The 23460-nt window shown below is 38.8% G+C and overlaps 1 protein-coding gene across 5 annotated transcripts in view; it reads right to left on the bottom strand.

Annotated features, from left to right (window-relative positions):
- Positions 1-23460, bottom strand: part of TUBGCP5 (tubulin gamma complex associated protein 5) — a 96693-nt gene that overhangs the window by 62329 nt on the left and 10904 nt on the right. For 3 of the 5 annotated variants that reach the window (XM_035714341.2, XM_035714342.2, XM_035714343.2), the window contains exons 4-11: positions 20893-20989; positions 20240-20319; positions 19471-19606; positions 6661-6775; positions 6039-6128; positions 4782-4875; positions 3801-4047; positions 1208-1410 (exon numbers count right to left, since the gene is read on the bottom strand). In XM_035714341.2, the coding sequence (XP_035570234.1) occupies positions 1208-1410; positions 3801-4047; positions 4782-4875; positions 6039-6128; positions 6661-6775; positions 19471-19606; positions 20240-20319; positions 20893-20989 (1062 nt within the window). Of the gene's footprint in view, positions 1-1207; positions 1411-3800; positions 4048-4781; positions 4876-6038; positions 6129-6660; positions 6779-19470; positions 19607-20239; positions 20320-20892; positions 20990-23460 lie in introns of all 5 variants that reach the window. The other 2 variants (XM_035714340.2, XM_025437151.3) reach the window with 1 other exon arrangement.

Genomic DNA, 23460 nt, shown 5'->3' with positions numbered 1-23460 from the left:
TAAAAAAAAAAAAAAAAGAATGAAGAAATGATTTCATTCTACTATACTTCCCAGTAGGAAAAAAATTGCATAGCTGAAAGAAATAAAACTTTTATACTGAACTGCAGGACCAAAATGGTGAGAAAACAAAGTTACATCAACGTACTAGGAAACAACACCTAAAATGTGTATCCAAAGAAATCTGCAGCTTTCTAAACTATAGTTTCCGTTAGATTTGTATTTTTTTAAGTTGTATTTTTTAAAATTTAAAAAAATTTTAAAATGGTATGTATTAAAATTTTAAATTAAAAAAATTTTAAATTAAAACATGTAACACAAAAAATACTATCTTAGGCATTTTTGAAAGGCTTTATTTATTTGAGAGAGAGAGAGCACTAGAGAGACAGAGCAAGGACAAGGTGGGAGGCAGAGGGAAAAGGAGAAGCAGACTCCCCTGAGTAGGGAGCCCAACCCAGGGCTCATGACCTGAGCTGAAGGCAGATAATCAACTGCTACTCAGGTGCCCCTGTCTTAAGCATTTTTAAGTGTACAGTTCAGTAGTGTTAAATATATTCATATTGTTGTGAATGTTTTTCTTGGGTATGCTGCGGAACTGAAACTCTGCACCCATTAAACATCTTCCCGCTTCTCCCTTCCCAGTTTGTGGCAACCACCATTCTGTTTTGTTTCTATGAATTTGACTACTCTAGATACCTTATATAATCTGTATTTTTATTGAAGAGTAATTGCAAATATCTATATAAGTCAGCTAGATGTTTTTCACATCTTGCTTTTTACGTTTTGCTTTCTCCTTGCCGCATCCTCCCCATAATCTCTGTGATTAAAGCCAAGAAGCCAGTTTCCTGTAGCGCTGATTTTAGAAGCTTATTTAAAAACTCTGAACAGGGACGTCTGGGTCTGGGTGGCTCAGTGGTTTAGCACCTGCCTTTGGCCCAGGGCGTGATCTTGGAGTCCCGGGATTGAGTCCCACATCAGGCTCCCTGCATAGAGCCTGCTTCTCCTTCTGCCTGTGTCTCTGCCTATCTCTCTCTCTGTGTCTCTCATGAATAAATCTTTAAAACAAAACAAAACAAAACAAAACTCTGAACAACTGTATGACACACCATGATTTAAGCAGTATTTTTACAAAGAGCTATGACAGGCTATCTACCACTACTTTGGCTGAACAGAAGGGAGTCACACAACTTAGGATAAAGGTCTTACATACAGTTTGCTCAGAGGCTTCTCCAACATTGTCATATTCAAGAATGGCCTTGTACAGGGTGTTGAGCAGATGAGATGCCCGAACAACATTTCGAGTGTCAGGTGGAACTTCTGCTACTCCAGTACTAAATACTTTGTGAAGAACTTTGAGTTGAGCCAGTCGAGGTGACAACTTGTCCACCACTATTGCAAGAGTTATTGTAGTGTCTGCAAAATATCAAAAACTCAAACCCTTTAGCAAGGAAGAATATCTGCATTCAGAAAAGGATATAAATGCTAAGTCACTTATGGAAAGACATGGCAAACTAGGGCATGGTGGATTTTTTTTTTTTTTTTAAAGAAAGCACTTTATTTTTTTTAAGATTTTCTTTTTTAATCTATTCATGAGAGACACACAGAGAGGCAGAGGCACAGGCAGAGGGAGAAGCAGGTTCCATGCAGGGAGCCCGACGTGGGACTCAATCCTGGGACCCCAGGATCACACCCTGGGCCGAAGGCGGCACTAAACCGCTGAGCCACTGGGGCTGCCCGGGCGTGGTGGATTTTAATCTCCCATCATAAGGAGCTAATTTCTCTAAAGAAAGAAAACTCAGAAGATAAATAATATATAAAGGAACTCACAGTTCAAGGGAAAGGAAAGGAAATAAAAGTGATTCCTAAATATATAGAGATATTCAACCTCAATTATAACAAAAGAATACAAATTAAAACTACACTGGGCAAATAAAAAAGACTTCAGTGGGCTATTATATTAATGAGGAGATGGTTCCTACGAAGGGGAGCAAGAATAAGTTTTTTCATGGAGATGGAAGAGCTCTGTATCCTGAAGATGGAAGTGGATTTACAAATATATGTGATATTTGTCACATGTGATAAAGTGTCACAGAACTATACACGAAGATACCACTCCCTTCCCCACAAAATAGCAAGTGCCTGCAAAACTGCTGAAACTCATGCCAGGTCTGCAGAACAATAAATGTATTGTTCCAATGTCAATTTCCTAGTTTTGATAATTATTATAATTATCATATATATATAATATATATAATTATCATATACATATCATATATATAATTATCATATCATATTATAATTATTATAATTATTATAATTATTATATACCATTATTATGGTAAGGTGGGAATTATTGGAGGAAGTTGGGTGATGGGAACCTGGGATGTCTGGGTACTATATTTTTGCAGTAGTTGAAAATAAAAGTAGAGGGTGGGGGGGGAAGCTAAAAATGCTGGTTACCATTTTAAATCTGTTTGATAACACACTGTTGATAACACACTGTTAACAAGACTGTGAGGACACAGATACTCATATATATTGCTCGTTTAACAACACACTGTTGGCAAGGGTAATCATACATTGCAGGCAACCATGTGGAATACGTATCAAAATCACATATGCCATCACATTCTCTTTAACCTAGGAATTCCATTAAGAATTTATGCTACAGGGATGCCTCAGTAGTTGAGCATTTATTTGCCTTTGGCTCAGTAGTTGAGCATTTATTTGCCTTTGGCTCAGGTATGATCCCGTGGTACTGGGATTGAGTTCTGCATTAGGGTCCCTGTGGGAAGTCTGCTTCTCCCTCTGCCTATGTCTCTGCCTCTCTGTCTCTCATGAATAAATAAAATCTTAAAAAAAAAATTTATACTATAGCTTGCTTCATATTAAGTAAGCAGTTATCACTATAGCACTATTGACAATAGCAGATCAGAAACAACCTAAATGTATATTCACACAACTAAATACTCAATTTGTAAAAAAGAATGAGGAAGCTCTTCACATTTTTGTATGGTATAATCCTCAAAACCCAAATTAGGAAACAATTTGAAGAGAGGGACGCCTGGGTGGCTCAGTGGTTGAGCGTCTGCCTTCATGCCCAGGGCATGATCCTGGAGTCCCTGATCGAGTTCTACATCGGGCTCCCTGCATGGAGCCTGCTTCTCCCTCTGCCTAGGTCTCTGCCTCTCTCTCTGTGTCTCTCATGAATAAATAAATTAAAAAAAAAATCTAAAAAAAAGAAAAAATAATAATTTGAAGGGAGAAGTTAACAGACTAGTAGGTATGTATATATGAATATGTATTGCTTGCATGTATTTAAATTATTTCTGGGGATGCCTGGGTGGCTCAGTGGTTGAGAGCCTGCCTTCAGCCCAGGGCATGATCTTGGAATCCCAGGATGGAGTCCCACATCGGGCTCCCTACATGGAGCCTGCTTCTCCCTCTCCCTGTGTCTCTGTCTCTCTCTCTGTGTCTCTCATGATAAATAAATAAAATCTCAAAAAATATATATTATTTCTGGAAGAATGCAAAAGAAACCTATGACTTGGTTGTCTCTGGGGAAGGGAACTGAGTACTTGGCTAGAGAACTTGCACAGGAAGAATAATTTTCACTGTAAACTTTCTGTACTATTTGGATTTTTAGAGAATGAATGGTTTAATACAAATTTAAAATGATTTAAAATGATCATGAATATTACTTGTCATAGAATTTACAAACTTTGTAATAATTTAATAACCTAGATGGCATTCTAAATATGACTTATGTGTCTTAGAAGTAAAAAGGAAGGATATTTAAATACCATTATTGATGATGTACTTCTCAATGTCTGTAAGTTCCTTTTTGAAACTAATGAAGTATTTGTATAGGGCCCACATGAAAGCCTGGTATGTCCTAAAGGGAGCTTCAGTCAACTTCTTGGGAAGAGAACCATTTCCAGGTAACATGCCTTCGGAGCTATGCCCCATGACTTCATCGATGAACTCTTGGAGTCGAAATACAACCTGGCCATATGCTGCTATTTGTTCTAGCACTGATCGTAAACAACTCTATAATAGAAGCAAACCGCAAACATTTGAAGTCCTTAATAAACATTCAAATACATATTCGTTCACTAAAATATTTATTTCACGACTGGTTTTTTTGGGTCACTGTTTTAAACAGTGTGCTTAGTAGACAACAATGAATAACAAAATGAATAACAATGTAAGCATTAATTTCTACAGAATACAGAATTGTGGCTTACACTTTTTAAAAACACATATAATGTAAGTAAATGTACTACAAATAAAAAATTTATAGTACACAGCTTCCCAATACAGAATTGACAGAAATAAAAAGGAGAAAACATAAATTGAAACTAAATGTGAATATAACAAACTATTAAAGAATTCTCTAGCACTGTAAACATGCACAATTTAATTTTGCCTTTTGGATCTCAAGTACATTTAATAATTAATTTTGATACTGCAAAATGGTTTAAAGTTACAGAACTATGGTTTACATAAACTCTATTATTTGGGCAGCCCGGGTGGCTCAGTGGTTTAGTGCCGCCTTCAGCCCAGGGCATAATCCTGGAGACCGGGGATCAAGTCCCACGTCAGGCTCCCTGCATGGAGCCTGCTTCTCTCTCTGCCTGTGTCTCTGTCTCTCTCTCCTCTCTGCCTATGTCTCTGCCCCTCTCTCTCTCTGTCTCTCATGAATAAATAAATTTTAAAAATCTTAAAAAAAAGATTTAAATCCTATTATTTAATTTTAATTACAATAAATACAAATAACTTACATGTGTCAAATGAGTTACTGTAACACTGTTTCTCACAGTTACTTTTCCATCTATCAACTGAAATATAAAGAGCTTTTTCACCCCTGAAAGTAACCTAAAATGAAATAAAAGAGATAAGCCTACAAAAATATTCATTACAGTAATGCCTAAAAAAATATTTTCTTCTAAATTTTTATTTAAATTTTAATTAGCTGACATATAGTATAATATTGGTTTCAGGAGTAAAATTTAGTGATTCATTACTTGCATATAATAACCAGCACTCATCATAACAAGTGCCTTCCTTATTAGCCCATCCCCACCCACATCCCTCCATCAATCCTGTTTGTTCTCTACTGTTAAGAATTCTTTTGGTTTGCCTCCCCCTTTCTCCTTCTCTTATTTTCTCACTTCCCACACATTCATCTGTTTTGTTTCCTAAATTTCCCCAAATGAATGACATCATATGGTATTTGTCTTTCTCTGACTGACTTACTCACTTAGCCTAATACACTCTAGCTCCATCCTTGTCATTGCAAACACTGCTTAAAAAATTTTAATGAAAGATTCAGAATTGGGGGTTTGGGGCAAAGAGAGCAGATAATTAGAAAACAGAAGGCATCAATCTTTTTATCTGATTACCATAAGACTCAAGATATTTCAACATCATCTTAGAAGTCAAGACAGCGTTGTCAAAGCATTTCCTCATCTGTGTGATGGCCTAAATAAGTCTTCCCATTTTTAAGAATGTCAATATTATACTTTGTGGCAGAGGATCAAAACCTGAAAATCTCAGTAGTATCAGCACTACATGCTGCATTTCTCATTTTCATTTTTATGGGAACACAATCTAAATTCTTTTTTTTTTCCACAATCTAAATTCTTAGGTTCCTGGTTTCCAGGTAGAAGAAACAGGATCTCACTGACATACTCTGCCTATTAAGAGCAGTTAGCAGCAAACTAGGAGCCTTTCTTTGAACTCAGTAATTAAAAAAAGACGGTTTAATCTAATTAAATAGCATACTAAATGATTTAAGATAAAAAAAAAAATAAACATATCAAATTCCCACAATCTCCACAATCAAATTTGAAGTTTGGGTTTCCTGAGTCCCCCCATTTACACTTAGGTGCCTCCTAGAAACAGTTTTGGGTTAAACCTAATGGCCTGTTTCTAGTATGAATGTGAAAAAAACCATGAATACTTTTCCTTAAAAAACCAAAATTCTGCTTCTCAGTAACAAAGTCTTCTACACTATTAATTAGTTTAATAGGTCTTACCATAAGGTTTCCCGAATAACCTGTGTCTCAGTAACAAAAACTCTGTCATCTGGAACATATAACGGGTCACTGCTATACAAGTGTTGGTCCCTATTAGATAGCAAACATCAAATGTTAATGTAAACGTTTCTCATGAAGTAAAATTATGTTTAGTAACATATGCATTAGGTGGTAATTTAACCAGTAATCAATAAACAAAAAACATGCTTTAAATGCCCTCCATACTCATTTCTACATGTCAATTATAATTCTTTCAGAAGTATTTTCAGAACAATTCCAATTATTATATTCATTATTGATTTAACCAAGTGTTTAAAACTATGCACTGTTTTAGAAAAATAGTAACTGTACTTTTGCAATAAGTGCATTAAAACAGAAATCAAATGGGCTAATTCATACCAATCCATTAGCTTTGAAAATAAATAAAAAAAACCAGACTATAATTAAATAATAACTTCATTTTTAAAATAAATAACTGAAAACTATGTTCAATTAGAATTGTTAAAAAAAAACAAGTTTAAATTTCAGGGAAGTATTTGATATAAACCACAAATCAACAGCAAATATTAAAAAATCAAAGTTTCTCCAATTAACACATTAAGTGAAAAACTTAGCTTCTTACCAGACAGCGGCTAAATTGGAGTACAAATGTAAACTATGAGGAAATCTTGAGGATCTGGCTGTCCAGTATTGATGAACCACATGCTGTTCCAGCCAACTCTGGCCATCTATCTCATCTACTAGAAGAATATTTAATAAGTTTAAGTTATGAGAGTTAACAAAAAATACTTGAGCAGCTATCCCAAAATTCTGGATTTACGACTCCATTCAAATATGCAGTTTAAAAAAGCCCTTTAACTTACCAAACTCAACACCCAAAAAACCAAATAATCCAGTTAAGAAATGGGCAGAAGACATGAATAGACACATTTCCACAAAAAAACACATCCAGACAGCTAACAGCCTCATGAAAAGATGCTCAACGTCACTCACCATCACCAACGTCACTCAACAAATCAAAACCACAACACAATACCACCTCACACCTGTCAGAATGGCTAAAATTAACAAAACAAGAAACAACAGGTGTTGATGAGGATGCAGAGAAAGGGGAACCCTGCTACACTGTTGGTGGGAATGCAAACTGGTGCAACCACTCTGGAGAACAGTATGGAGGTTCCTCAAAAAGTTAAAAACAGAACTACTCTCTGATCCAGCAATTGCACTATTAGGTATTTGACCAAAGGATATAAAAATACAGATTCAAAGGGATAGATATACTCCAGTGTTTATAGCAGCATTATCAACAACAGCCAAACCATGGAGAGGGCCCGAATGTCCATCGACTGATGAACAGATAAAGAAGATATGGTATACATACACAATGGAGTATTACTCAGTAATCAAAAAGAATGAAACCTTGTCATTTGTAGCCACATAAATGGAGCCAGAGTGCATTATGCTGAGTGAAATAAATCAGAGAAAGACAAATATCATATGATCTCACTCTTATGAAGCAAAACAGATGAGCATATGGGAAGGGGGAAAAGAAAAAAAGGAGAGAGGGGAAACAAGCCATAAGAGACTTAATGATAGAGAATAAACTGAGGACTGATGAAAGGAGTTGGGGATGGGCTCTATAGAAGGGTGATGGGTATTAAAAAGGGCACTCGTGATGAGCACTGGGTGTTGTATGTAAGTAATGAATCACTGAATTCTACTCCTGAAACCAATATTGCACTGTATGTTAACAAAAGTTAAATTAAAAGAATCCTTAAGAACAGAAAAAAGCTCTTTAGAATGTGTGTGTATACACACACACACAAAATGTATATTCAAAATTTAAATATCATTGGCTATAAAGAAAAAATTACTCTATTTTAAATGATCTATGAATAAGAAAACACAGACAGTATATTCAAGTAGTTCAATAATCATTAAAGAAATTGAAATGGTAATCAAAGATGTTCTCATGAATCCCCCCAAACCCTTAGGACTGGGACGAAGCTTTAAAGAACTAAATGAATTATAAAGCTAATATAAATTTGCTTCTAAACCAGATAAGAAGCAGTAATAAATGACATAAAAATGAAAAATCCTAAATTAAAAACAGCTAACCTAGGGGCACCTGACTGGCTCAGTTTGTTGATCATGTGACTCTCGATCTCAGGGTCGTGAGTTCGCACGAGCCCTACATTAAGCATAGAGCTTATTTTTTTTAAAAAAGAAGTTTTTACTACTTTAATAAGAGAATCATTAATTCATTAATCATTAATAAGAGAATCATTATTCAGGAATTCAAAGATGATTCACTATCACAAAATCTATCAATGTAGAAATAGAACAAAAAAGAAAAAGTATAGGATTATCTCACAGAGAAGAATATATGATAAAGTTTAATATTCATGACTAAAGACTCTTGGAAAAACAGGAATAGAACTGTCTTAACTCAATAAAGGCCACATACCCAGAACCTATAACAAAACCCATCACACTTAATGGAGGAATTTCAGGTGTAACCCTCTCAGAAGAACAAATCCAGGAAACCTGCTCTCACTGCTGATGCTTTCTCTTCAGACTAAAGGCCTGGCCAGAACAGACACTATTAATGTGTTGCGAAGAAAATACAAGATACAAGAATTGACAGGACTGGGATGCCTGGGTAGCTCAGCAGTTGAGCATCTGCCATCCGCTCAGCATGTGATCCCAGGATCTGAGATAGAATCCCACAATGGGCTCCCTGCAGGGAGCCTGCTTCTTCCTCTGCCTGTATCTCCTCTCTGTGTCTCTCATGAATACATAAATAACTCTTAAAAAAAAAAAATTTGACAGGAGATAAAACTGTTTGCAAATAATGATCATCTATATAAATAAGAAGCTTTTGCACAGCAAAGGATACAGTCAACAAAACTAAAAGACCTACAGAATGGGAGAAGATATTTGCAAATGACATATCAGATAAAGGGCTAGTTTCCAAGATCTATAAAGAACTTATTAAACTCAACACCAAAGAAACAATCCAATCATGAAATGGGAAAAAGACATGAACAGAAATCTCACAGAGGAAGACATGGACATGGCCAACACGCACGTGAGAAAATGCTCCGCATCACTTGCCATCAGGGAGATACAAATCAAAACCACAATGATACCACCTCACACCAGTGAGAATGGGGAAAATTAAGGCAGGAAACCACAAATATTGGAGAGGATGCGGAGAAAAGGGAACCCTCTTACACTGTTGGTGGGAATGTGAACTGGTGCAGCCACTCTGGAAAACTGTGTGGAGGTTCCTCAAAGAGTTAAAAATAGACCTGCCCTACAGCCCAGCATTGCACTGCTGGGGATTTACCCCAAAGATGCAGATGCAATGAAACGCCGGGACACCTGCACCCCGATGTTTTTAGCAGCAATGTCCACAATAGCCAAACTGTGGAAGGAGCCTCGGTGTCCACTGAAAGATGAATGGATAAAGAAGATGTGGTTTATGTATACAATGGAATATTCCTCAGCCATTAGAAATGACAAATACCCACCATTTGCTTCAACGTGGATGGAACTGGAGGGTATTATGCTGAGTGAAATAAGTCAATCGGAGATGGACAAACATTATATGTTGTCATTCATTTGGGGAATATAAATAATAGTGAAAGGGAATAGAAGGGAAGGGAGAAGAAATGGGTAGGAAATATCAGAAAGGGAGACAGAACATGAAGACTCCTAACTCTGGGAAACGAATTAGGGGTGGTGGAAGGGGAGGAGGGCGGGGGTTGGGGGTGACTGGGTGACAGGCACTGAGGGGGGCACTTGACGGGATGAGCACTGGGTGTTATTCTGTATGTTGGCAAATTGAACACCAATAAAAAATAAATTTATTATTAAAAAAAAAAAAACTAGGGGATCCCTGGGTGGCGCAGCAGTTTAGCGCCTGCCTTTGGCCCAGGGCGCGATCCTGGAGACCCGGGATCGAATCCCACATCAGGCTCCCGGTGCATGGAGCCTGCTTCTCCCTCTGCCTGTGTCTCTGCCTCTCTCTCTCTCTCTCTCTCTCTCTCTCTGTGACTATCATAAATAAAAAAAAATAAAAAAATTAAAAAAAAAAAAAAAAAAAAACTAAAGGGGAGAGGCATCCAAGATGGTGGTATAGGATGACTCTGAACTTCCCTCCTCCCACAAACACACCAAAAGTACACCTACATATGGAGCACTTCCTCCTGACAAACAACTGAGGGCTGACTGAACAACAAACAACAGAGGAACCATACAGAGAGGGGTAGGAGAGACAGAAACATGGTCATGACAGGAACCTGACTCCAAATGCTGTGCAGTGGGGAGACAGAGTACTGAGGGACCAATTTGGTCCCTCAAGATTTGCCAGCCGTAGGACACAGAAAAAAGCTGCAGATACAAGGACAACTAGACTAAAATTGATGGAAACCCATTCACTACCCTAGAAGGTCCACCAAATGGCAGAGGAATACCTAAAACTCCCTCCAGGTCAGAGGTGTTGCTGAATACCATTGTTTTTTTGTTTGTTTTTTTAATTTTTTAATTGGAGTTCAATTTGCCAACATACTGCATAATACCCAGTGCTTATCTCGTCAAGTGGCCCCCTCAGTGCCGGTCACCCAGTCACCACAACCCACCACCCACCTCCTTTTCTACAACCCCCTGCTCGTTTCTCAGAGTTAGGTGTCTCTCATGTTGTCACCCTCACTGATGTTTTCACTCATTTTCTCTCCTTCCCCTTTATTCCCTTTCACTATTTTTTATATTCTCCAAATGAGTAAGACCATGTTTTCCTTTTCCAACTGACTTACTCCACTGGAATACCCTCCAGTTCCATCCACACTGAAGCAAAAGGAGAGTATTTATATTTTTTCTTTTTTTTTTATAAATTTATATTTATTGGTGTTCAATTTGCCTACATATAGAATAACACCCAGTGCTCATCCCATCAAGTGCCCCCCTCAGTGCCTGTCACCCAGTCACCCCCAACCCCCACCCACCTCCCTTTCTACCACCCCTAGTTCATTTTCCAGAGTTAGGAGTCTCTCATGTTCTGTCTCCCTTTCTGATATTTCCCACTCATTTTTTTCTCCTTTCCCCTTTATTCCGTTTCGCTATTTTTTATATTCCCCAAATGAATAAAACCATATGTTTTCCTTATCCGATTGACTTATTTCACTCAGAATAATCCCCTCCAGTTCCATCCACACTGAAGCAAATGGAGAGTATTTATCTTTTCTAATGGCTCAGTAATAGTCCATTGTATACATAGACCACATCTCTTTTTTTAAGATTCTTTATATATATATATATTTTTTTTATTGGATTTCACTTTACCAACATATAGCATAACACCCAGTGCTCATCCCATCATGTGTCCCCCTCAGTCCTGACACCCAGTAACCCCCACCCCCTGCCCACTTCCCTTTCCACAACCCCTTGTTCCCTTCCCAGAGTTAGGAGTCTCTCATGTTTCGTCTCCCTCTCTGATATTTCCTACTCATTTTCTCTCCTTTCCCCTTTATTCCCTTTCACTATTTTTTATATTCCCAAAATGAATGAGACCATATAATGTTTGCCCTTCTCCGACTGACTTATTTCACTCAGCATAATACTCTCCAGTTCCATCCACGTTGAAACAAATAGTGCGTATTTGTCGTTTCTAATGGCTGAGTAATATTCCATTGTATACACAGACCACAGCTTTTTTTTTGTAATAAATTTATTTTTTATTGGTATTCAATGCTTGCCAACATACAGAATAACACCCAGGGCTCATGCCGTCAAGTGCCCCCCTCAGTGCCTGTCACCCATTCACCCCCACCCCCTATCCTCCTCCCCTTCCACTGCCCCTAGTTCATTTCCCAGAGTTAGGCGTCTTCATGTTCTGTCTCCCTTTCTGATATTTCCCACACATTTCTTCTCCCTTCCCTTATAATTATTTTCACTATTATTTATATTCCCCAAATGAATGAGAACATACAATGTTTGTCCTTCTCCGATTGACTTACTTCACTCAGCATAATACCCTCCAGTTCCATCCACGTTGAAGCAAATGGTGGGTATTTGTGTATTTGTCATTTCTAATGGCTGAGTAATATTCCATTGTCCACATCTTCTTTATTCATTCATCTTTGGATAGACACTGAGGCTCCTTCCACAGTTTGGCTATTGTGGACAGTGCTGCTAGAAACATCGGGGTGCAGGGGTCCCCACGTTTCACTGCATCTGTATCTTTGGGGTAAATCCCCAGCAGTGCAATTGCTGGGTCATAGGGTAGATCTATTTTTAACTCTTTGAGGAACCTCCACACAGTTTTCCAGAGTGGCTGCACCAGTTCACATTCCCACCAACAGTGCAAGAGGGTTCCCCTTTCTCCACATCCTCTCCAACATTTGTGGTTTCCTGCCTTGTTACTTTGCCCCATTCTCACTGGTGTGAGGTGGTATCTCATTGTGGTTTTGGTTGTATTTTCCTCAGGGCCAGTGATGTGGAGAATTTTCTCCTGTGCTTCTTGGCCATGTCTAAGTCTTCCTGTGTGAGATTTCTATTCATGTCTTTTGCCAACTTCAGGATTGGACTGTTTGTTTCTTTGGTGTTCAGTTTTATAAGTTCTTTATAGATCTTGGAAACTAGCCCTTTAGCTTATACATCATTTGCAAATATCTTCTCCCATTCTGTATGTTGTCTTTTAGTTTTGTTGACTGTATCTTTTGCTGTGCAAAAGCTTCTCATCTTGATGAAGTCCCGATAGTTCATTTTTGCTTTTGTTTCTCTTGCCTTCATGGATATTTCTTCAAGAAGTTACTGTGGCCAAGTTCAAAAAGGGTGTTACCTATGTTCTCCTCTAGGACTTTGATGGAATCTTGCCTCACATTTAGATCTTTCATCCACTTTGACTTTATCTTTGTGTATGGTGTAACAGAATGGTCCAGTTTCATTCTTCTGCATGTGGATGTCCAATTTTCCCAGAACCATTTATTGAAGAGACTGTCTTTTTTCCCGTGGATAGTCTTTCCTGATTTGTCAAACATTAGTTGGCCATAAAGTTGTGGGTCCACTTCTGAATTCTCTATTCTGTTTCATTGGTCTATGTGTCTGTTTTTGTGCCAGTACCACACATGACCACAGCTTTGTAGTACAACTTGAAATCTGGCATTGTGATAACCCCAGCTACGGTTTTCTTTTTTAGTATTCCCCCTGACTATTCGGGATCTTTTATGATTCCACACCAATCTTTTTTTGTGTGTGTGTGCATATAAGAATAGTTTTTTTTTTTTTCCATGAAACAAATTATCAAGTGAGACACTGCATTGGTACACACAGAATCTGGTGTGAACAGAGGCCCCCTGAGCACTGGGTGATATATGTTGCCAAATTGAACTGCAATAAAAATATAATCCAAAAAATAGAGGCTCCCTGGGGGAAACTGCTCGATGTAGAGGAAACCCAGGCCCTGACAGAAAACATGCCCAGAACTTCCATCTGCACTTGCTCCTGGGCCTTCAAGACAGAAGTGATGAGTGTGCATGCCCTGGTGGTCCTGATCCCCTTCTACACGGAGGTTTGTTCTGGGCTCACACTGAGGTCGCCTCACTGTGTCACTTGCACAGTAATACACGGCCGTGTCCTCGGCTCTCAGGCTGTTCATCTGCAGATACAGTGTGTTCTTGGCGTTGTCTCTGGAGATGGTGTGATTCCAAACCAATCTTAAGATAATTTGTTCCAAATATCTGAAGAGGGTCCATGGTACTTTGATAGGGATTGCATGAAATGTGTAAATTGTCCTGGGTAACATTGACATTTTCACCATATTCATTCTTCCAAATGATGAGCACGGAATATTTTTCCATCTCTTTGTGTCTTCCACAATTTCATTCAGAAGTGTTCTGTAATTTTTAGGGTATAGATCCTTTACCTCTTTGATGAGGTTTATTCCTAGGTATCTTATGCATTTGAGTGTAATTGTAAATGGGACTGACTCCTTAATTTCTCTTTCTTCAGTCTCATTGTTAGGGTATAGAAATGCCACTGACTTCTGGGCATTGATTTTGTATCCTGCCACACTGCCGAATAGCTATATGAGTTCTAGCAATCTTGGGGTGGAGGCTTTTGGGTTTTCTATGTAGAGTATCATGTCATCAGCGAAGAGGGAGAGTTTGACTTCTTTGCCAATTCGAATGCCTTTAATGTCTTTTTGTTGTCTGATTACTGAGGCTAGGACTTCCAGTACTATGTTGAATAGCAGTGGTGAGAGTGGACATCCCTGTCTTGTTCCTGATCTTAGGGGAAAGGCTCCCAGTGCTTCCCCATTGAGAATGATATTTGCTGTGGGCTTTTCGTAGATGCCTTTTAAGATGTCAAGGAATGTTCCCTCTAACCCTACACTCTGAAGAGTTTTGATCAGGAATGGATGCTGTATTTTGTCAAATGCTTTCTCTGCATCTAATGAGAGGATCATATGGTTCTTGGTTTTTCTCTTGCTGATATGATGAATCACACAGATTGTTTTACGAGTGTTGAACCAGCCTTGTGTCCCGGGGATAAATCCTACTTGGTCATGGTGAATAATTTTCTTAATGTATTGTTGGATCCTATTGGTTAGTTTCTTGTTGAGAATTTTTCCATCCATGTTCATCAGGGATATTGGTCTATAATTCTCCTTTTTGGTGGGGTCTTTGTCTGGTTTTGTAATTAAGGTGATGCTGGCCTCATAGAACAAGTTTGGAAGTATTCTGTCTCTTTCTATCTTGCCAAACACCTTAGTAGAATAGGTATGGTTTCTTTTTTAAATGTTTGACAGAATTCCCCTGAGAAGCCATCTGGCCCTGGACTGTTGTTTTGGGGGGTTTTTGATGACTGCTGCAATTTCCTCCCTGGTTATTGCCTGTTCAGGTTTTCTATCTCTTCCTGTTCCAGTTTCGGTAGTTTGTGGTTTTCCAGAAATGCGTCCATTTCTTCTAGATTGCCTAATTTATTGGCGTAAAGCTGCTCATAATAAGTTTTTAAGATCATTTGTATTTCTTTGGTATTCGTGGTGATCTGTCCTTTCTCATTCATGATTTTATTACTTTGAGACTTTTCTCTCTTCTTTTTAATAAGGCTGGCTAATGGTTTATCTATCTTATTAATTCTTTCAAAGAACTAACTCCTGGTTTTGTTGAACTGTTCCACAGTTCTTCTGGTCTGTATTTCATTGAGTTCTGCTCAAATATTTATTAACTCTCTTCTTATGCTGGGTGTAAGATCTATTTGCTGTTTTTTCTCCAGCTCCTTTAGGTGCAAGGTTAGCTTGTGTATTGGAGTTCTTTTAGTTTTTCGATGAATGCTTGTATTGCGATCTATTTCACCCTCAGGACTGCTTTTGCGGCATCCCAAAGATTCTGAACAGTTGTATCTTTATTCTCATTAGTTTCCATGAATCTTTTTAATTCTTCTCTAATTTCCTGGTTGACCCTGTCATCTTTTAGCAGGATGGTCCTTAACCTCCACGTGCTTGAAATCCTTCCAAACTTCTTCTTGTAATTTAGTTCTAATTTCAAAGCTTTATGGCCTGAGAATATGCAGGGGATGATCCCAATCTTTTGGTATCAATTAAGACCTGATTTGTGTCCCAGTATGTGGTCTATTCTGGAGAAAGTTCCATGTGCACTTGAGAAGAATGTGTATTCAGTTGCGTTTGGATGTAAAGTTCTGTAAATATCTGTGAAATCTGTCTGGTCCAGTGTATGACTGAAAGCTCTTATTTCTTTGGAGGTGTTTTGCTTAGAAGATCTGTCGATTGCAGAAAGCGCTACATTCAAGTCACCAAGTACATGTGTATTATTATCTAAGAATGTCTTAACTTTCGCTATTAATTGACTGATATACTTGGCAGCTCCAACATTCAAGGTATAAATATTGATGATTGTTAGGTCCTATTGTTGGATAGATCCTTTAGGTATGATATGGTGCCCCTCTTCATGTCTCAGTACAGTCTTCGGGATAAACTTTAATTTATCTGATATAAGGAAGGCTACCCTGGCTTTCTTTTGAGGACCATTTGAATGGTAAATGGTTCTCCAACCTTTTATTTTCAGGCTTAGGTTTAAAATGAGTCTCTTGTAGACAGCAAATAGATGGGTCTTGCTTTTTTATCCAGTCTGAAACCCTGCGCCTTTTGATGGGGTCATTAAGCACATTCACGTTCAGAGTTACTATTGAGAGGTGTGAATTTAGTGTCATCATGATACCTATTCAGTCCCTGTTTTTGTGGATTGTTCCCTTGGACTTCTTCTTTCTGTTACAGAATCCTCCTTAATATTTCTTGCAGAGCTGGCTTGGTGGTCACATATTCTTTCAGTTTCTGCCTATCTTGGAAGCTCTTTATCTCTTCTATTCTGAATGAGAGCCTTGCTGGATAAAGTATTCTTGGCTACAGGTTCTTCTCATTTAGGACCCTGACTATATCCTGCCAGCCCTTTTTGGCCTGCCAGGTCTCTGTGGAGAGGTCTGCTGTTAATCTAATAGTTCTCCCCATAAGAGTTAGAGATTTCTTGTCTCTTGCTGCCTTAAGGATCCTCTTTTTATCTTTGGAATTTGCAAGTTTCACTATTAAATGTCGAGGTGTTGAGTGTTTTTTATTGATTTTATGGGGGGAATCTATTTCCTGGATCTGAATGCCTGTTTCCCTCCCCAAAGTAGGGAAGTCTCAGCTATGACTTGTTTAAATACATTTTCTGGCCCTCTGTCTTTCTTGGTGATTCTGGAACACCAATTATATGTAGATTCTTCCTTCTGAGACTATCATTTATTTCCCTAAGCCTTTCCTCATGAGCTCTTAGTAGTTTTTCTCTTTTTTCCTCTGCTTCCTTCCGTTCCATCAACTTGTCTTCTATGTCGCTCACTCTTTCTTCCACCTCATTAACCCTATTCGTTAGGACATCCAGTTTGGATTGCATCTCATTTAATCTATTTTTAATTTTGGCCTGATTAGATCTAATTTCTGCAGTAACAAAGTCTCTAGAGTCCTTTATGCTTTTTTCCAGAGCCACCAGTAGCTTTATAATTGTGCTTCTAAATTGGCTTTCTGACATCGAATCATATTCTATAGCTCTATGGCAAAGAGTACTGTTTCCAGTTCTTTCTTTTGTGGTGAATTCTTCCTTCTAGTCATTTTGCTCAGTGCAGACTGGCTGTATGAGTGAGCTGAGTCAAGAAAATCAACCATGACCTAAGTAAATTTCACCCTAGATGATTCTAACGAGGTCAGAGACCCGAAAAAGAAAACAAAGACCAGAACCAAATAAAACAAAAGGACCACTAAGGTGAAAAACAAATTTTAAAACAATGTAGTAAAAAACAATATGCCAAAAATCCCAAAGAATAGAAAAAAAAAAAAAAGATAATTAAAAAGGAAAAAGAGAGAAAGAAAAATAAAGAGAATAAAAAACGAAGGGGGGGTACTGGGAATTTGTGGTATTTAAGTTGTAGTGGACGGAGAATGTAGTCTACTGAGGTGATCCTCTTGGTTCTGAGTGTATTAAGTTCTGTATGTCCAAAGATGTTCAGTCCCAAATTTGTATAAACCAGCAATACTTGTAGAAAGGCCCAACATTGACCACCAACACAGAAACAATATATGTGAGAGGGGCAGAAGAGGAATTAAGAGAGAATATAATCTCACAGAATGAACCAGCATGGTATTCCACTTGGTTCTGGGTGCATGCTGGTCATGGTTTAGAAGGTATTAACTTCCACTATTGTAGAACAAAATGAGGCAAAGAAAACAAAAAACACAAAACAAAATCGTATCTTGTATATCTCCCAAAATTAAATTGAATATGTTGAAGGGAATCTGGAAGTGAAAAATACATCTAAGACATGTTATTGTAGAAACATGAAAGTCAGAAAGGAAGAAACTTAGAAATGAAAAGATGGTAAAATATTGTAGTTAAGGTAGGAAAAGAGAAAAAATACTGGAAAATTTTAGTCTGATATAAAAACGAGTTCTACTAGAAAAAATAAGGAAAAAAAAAAAAAAAAGAAGGTACCCTCTACTTTATATACTATAAATCCCTCGACTTCCCCAGGAGCTTTCCAGTGCTGCTTGGTCAAGAACGTGCTCTTCCCCAGTCCTTCCAGGTGGTTTTTGAGGTGGGGCCTGCTGTGCTGACTCTCAGGTGTGTGCACCTGGGGCAGATGTCCTGCCTCCAGCTGGGTGCTGGGCTCAGTGGGAGCGGTTTACCTCCTGAGGTCTCTGTTCCCTGGTGGCCCCACCTCTCCCGGGCACAAGGTGACACCGGGAAGAACAATAACACTGGCGGTGGCCAGGTCTCCAGTTCTGGAGTCAGCTCCCCACAGTAACTACCGCAGTCCCAGTCCGCACTGGCCTAGATGCTCCTGGGGCGGGGGGCGGGGGGGGGGGGCGCGCTGACCTACACAGCTTGGGGGCTCCTGCTATCCTATGCCCTCCCCAGCAACCTGAGATCTGGGGCCTGTTCTGTTGGGATTGCACTCCTGGGCCGCAGCTCTTGAAAGCAGCAGGGCACAGACCCCTCCGTCCAGAGCTGCCACCTGACCCAATAGCTTTTCCCCGAGGCCCCACCGGCTGCGTACTCCAGCCCTTTACCGAGATTGGCCTCGGTGTGCAGTGCTCTCTATTAGTGACTCTGGGAGAATGGAGGCATCCCTGGCCCTCCTGCGGTTCTGCCCAATTTCCCTGCTGAGGACTTCTCCGTCTGGGAAGAATTTGGTGAGGATTTTTAAGATTCCCGCTTCTCCAGGGCTGGACTTTCCTGTCTCAGTTGTAATCGCCGCCCAGCCTTAGCCCGGCTCCTGGTGGGGCCCCTCCCCGTGATTCTTTTTTTTTCCCCCCACCTCCCTACCTTGTTAGAAGCAAATACCCTTTTCTCTGTAGGGTTCCAGCCATTCTCTCTTTAAATCTGAGGTCGAATTCGTAGGTGTTCAGGATGGTTTGAAAGTTATCCAGGTAAGTTGGTGGGGCCAGGTGAGGTGAGGACTCCTACTCTTCCACCATCTTGCCTCTAAACTGCGTCCAGTCCTTTCTAGAGTCTACTCATTCATAGTCTTCACTAAAACTTAAGCATTTCAATTTAAAATTCAATCATATAGATCTTTTTTCCTTTTATTTAGCTAACTTTAGCAAAGTCAACCCTTTTCCAATAAAAAACAAACTGAAACATTTAGGGCTACTAAAGTTCTTAGAACTATAAAAAAGAGAACAGATTTTACTCTAAATCTCTTTTCATATTAATTCTGTAGTATCATAGTATCACTTCTTAGACACTATAGGTCTACTAATGGTTTAAAGATTATGAGGATGGCAGAACTTACCAATACCTTAAATTACATAGAACTGATTCCCAAAATGAGCCTATCCTACTACAAGAAAATGATGCCAACATCTGAGAATACACAGTACCTTTCCAGCTGATATGAGGCCCCAGTTTTCTGTTTTGATCTTGTTCTTCTAACGGTGTCCTGTCCACCTGAATCCCAGAGTCTTCTCTACTTAATGGCTGTTGATCATCTTCGTCTTCACTTTCTTCAGACCAATTCTGATACAAAATGGAAATATATTTTACCCTTACGAGTGTACGGTGACTAGAACTATTTAGATGAAAAGATTATCTGTCTCTGTATCTCTCATAAATAAATAAAATCTTAAAAAAAAAAAAAGGATGCCTGGGTGGCTCACTGGTTGAGCATCTGCCTTCGGCTCAGGGCGTGATCCTGGGGTCCTGGGATCGAGTCCCACATCGGGCTCCCTGCATGGAGCCTGCTCCTCTCTCTGCCTGTGTCTCTGCCTCTCTGTGTCTCTCATGAATAAATAAAATCTTAAAAAAAAAAATAAGAAAAGATTAAGAAAACTTCAAAGAAGAGCAAAAAGTATATCTAATGACACTTTTTTCTAAATGTCTTCAAAGTTACTATTATAACATGAAATTATTTTTGATGGCAAAACCCCCAAGATTCACAGCTCTATAAAGGATACTTAACATTCATTCTATTCAACTTCCTAGTACTATTGACTCACTGCAAAATCTCAATAAATCTTTGAATATAAACTACTCTCATTTAGTGAACAGTGTTCTTGTTTTGGTTAAGTTGCTCTAAGGTGAAAGGAATCATAAAAAACGTATCACTTGACATATATGCATATTTTCAATAGTAAAACTATTGCCACTTACTGGTGTGTCTACATTTGGACCAAGGTCAATTTCTTCACCTTCCATCAAGTATTTTCCCCAGTCAAAATCATCTTTCTTTTCTAAAATGTAACAGAAGAATTTAATCAGCTTTATCAAAATTATGTGGGAGAAATCCCCAAAATTATGTGGGAGAAATCCCCAAAACTATAAGAAAAAAGTCTAACAAAACTCAAAATAGGTGGGACGCCTGGGTGGCTCAGCGGTGTAGCATCTGCCTTCAGCTCAGAGTGTGATCCCAGGTCCTGGGATTGAGTCCCACATCAGGCTCCCTGCATGGAGCCTCCTTCTCCCTTGCCTGTGTGTCTCTGCCTCTCTCTGTCTCTCATGAATAAATAAATGAGCTCTTAAAAAAATAATAATAAAATGCACTCAGGAGATGGAAATTCAAAAATACTGAAACACTCAATTAATTGATATTCTAACACATTTTAAAATTTAACTTATTGTCAAAAGTGACTTTTCTCTTTAAATAATTGGAAGTTAACTAAGTCAGAATTTAAATTTTAACAGAGGAATTGCAATTGTATTCAAACCAACAGAAATGTTTTAGTCTCATAGATTTTTACAACTTTTTAAAAATCTTAATGTCACCAATCTTGCTTTTGTTATATATTAAACATTTGGCAACGTACCCACTTCTTTATCTCTTGGTGTTTCCACATAATTGCTGTTTGAAGGTGAATCAGATAGACACAGAAGAAGTGACAGTATGGAATAATGTGCATCTGTCTTGAAAACAAAATATAAATATTATCAATCACTGAGGTTGGTGAGAACTTTCAAAACTAGTTTAAGAAAAGAAAACCCCATGTCAGTTATGTCCCCAATATTTTTTCTAGTTTTAGAAAACATGAATTATATCTAAATATATTCTAATCTCGAAGTCTCTTTTATAGTTCAAATGTGTACGTATAAAGAACTTGTCAAAAATGCATTACCTGAATCATAATGAGGAATTGTCAAAAATACCAAAACTGAGGACAAGTCACCAAATAATTGGCCTGTGCTCTTAAAATATGTCAAGATCAAGGGGGGAGGTTGGGGAGAAGCTGAGGAAGTATTCCAGATTAAAAGAGACTGATTAGTGAACCTGAGCAAAGAATACACTGGAGTTTACTTACTATTCTTCAACTTCTCTTTAAGTTTTTTTTTTTTTTTAATTATATTTAAAAGACCATATTTGTGGTGCCTGGATGGCTTAGTTGGATAAGCATCTGACTCTTGATTTTGGCTCAGGTCATGATCTCAGGGTTGTGGAATCAAGCCCTATATCTGGATCCACATTTGGTACAGAGTCTGCTTGTTCCCCTTGGTCTGCTCTTCTCCCTACTTACACTGTCTCTAAAATAAACACATAAAAATAAAATCTTAAAAAACAAAATAAAACAAAACCATGTTTAAAAGTTACCAAAAAATAAAAACACCCCAAATGGAAAAAACAAAATAAAACAAAACCATGTTTAAAAGTTACCAAAAAATAAAAACACCCCAAATGGGCTGTCATAAACTATGCTGGAAAGAAGAGATGGGTTAAATTCAAGGAGGTAAGTGTCTGATGCTGAAAGACCAGGTGAACTCTTCCTATTCTGCTCTTTTTTTTTTTTCTTTTTCCTATTCTATGTTGTATTCAAGTCTTCTTCCACACTTACAATAGGGTTACATCCCAAGAAAGTCATTGTAAGCTGAAAATATTTTAAGTCCAAAATGTACTTAATATATCTAACTTACTGAACATCATAGCTTGGCCTACACTATTTTTAAGTAATCTCTACACCCAACATGAGGCTTGGATGCAGAACCCCAAGATCAAAAGTCCCATACTCTACCAACAGAGCCAGCCAGGCACCCTTGGCCTATTCTATCATAAACATGCTCATAACACTTATATTAGCCTACTTTTGGGCAAAATCATCTAACACAATGCTTATTTAATAATAAAGTACTGAATATCTCATGTAACTTATTGAATACTGTACTGAAGGTGAAAAACAGAATGGTTGTATAGGTATAAAATGGCTATTAAGTGTATTGGTCATTTACCCTCATGAACACCTGGGTGACTGGGGGCTGTGGCTTGTTATCACTGTCCAGCATTACAAGAGTCCTGGGATCCAGTCCCATGTCAGGCTCCTTGCTTAGTGGGGAGTTTGCTTGTCCCTTTCTCTCTCCCCCTGCATATCACTAACCTGAGAAATGATCAAAATTCAAAATCTGAATTTCTACGGAATGTGAATTGCCTGTATACCACTGAAAGTCAGGGACCATCTGTACCACCTTATATAAGTATCCATAATGTTTATCATAATTAAATAACTATTAAAAAACTATCTGAAAAGATAAATAAATAAAAAATAAAAAACTATCTGGGCAGTGATTATCATGTCCTGTTTATTCTGTATTCCTATCACCTTGTATGATGCCAGGGACACACTAAACACTTGCTAAACTTTCCTAGGAATGTTTAGGAAATATATCACTAATAAGAGTGCAAGGAGTTGCCCTTTTCTTATAATTTCTCACCTGCTTAGATGACTGAAATTTAAAGTTCTTTAACAAAGAACTTTTACTCCACAGAGAAAAGTGGAATAAAAAGTGAAAAGAGAGGGGAGGGCTCAAGATGGTGGAAGAATAGGGGTCCCCAAGTCACCGGTCCGGATCAATTTACCTAGATAACTTTCAAATCATCCTGAAAGCCAATGAATTTGGTCTGAGATTTAAAGAGAGAACAGCTGGAATGCTACAGTGAGAAGAGTTCGCACTCCTATCAAGGTAGGAAGATGGAAAAAAATAAGTTAATTAATTAAAGAGCATCCAAGGGGGAGGGGCCCCGCGAGGAGCCGGGCTAAGGCCGCACTGCGAGTGCTCCCACAGGACAGGAAAGCCCAGGCCCGGAGAAGCAAGAGCTTTACCAACCTTCCCGGGTGGAAAGGTGCTCCCAGGGAGTTGGAGCAGGATCCCAGGAGGGGCGGGGTGCCCTCAGGCTCCCAGGGGCACTAATAGAGGACCTGTGCCCTCGGGGAGAGTGGACAACACACCGTAGGTCGAGCTCCCTAAAGGGCTGCAGTGCACGCCTGCGGGGTGGCGGGGGACGGGGGGGTGCCGAGAGCGTGATTCCAGTGGCGCAGGCCCAGGAGCCCAGGGCACTGGGGGACACAGCCCAAGGTAAGGTGCTCCAACCTGCAGAGGCCGGGAGGGCCCAG

This window comes from Canis lupus, chromosome 3 (genome assembly GCF_003254725.2).
Source record: "Canis lupus dingo isolate Sandy chromosome 3, ASM325472v2, whole genome shotgun sequence".
In the NCBI taxonomy this organism is placed as follows: domain Eukaryota; kingdom Metazoa; phylum Chordata; class Mammalia; order Carnivora; family Canidae; genus Canis; species Canis lupus.
Note: the sequence above shows the minus strand (reverse complement) of the source record. Positions and strands in the feature narration are given on the sequence as shown.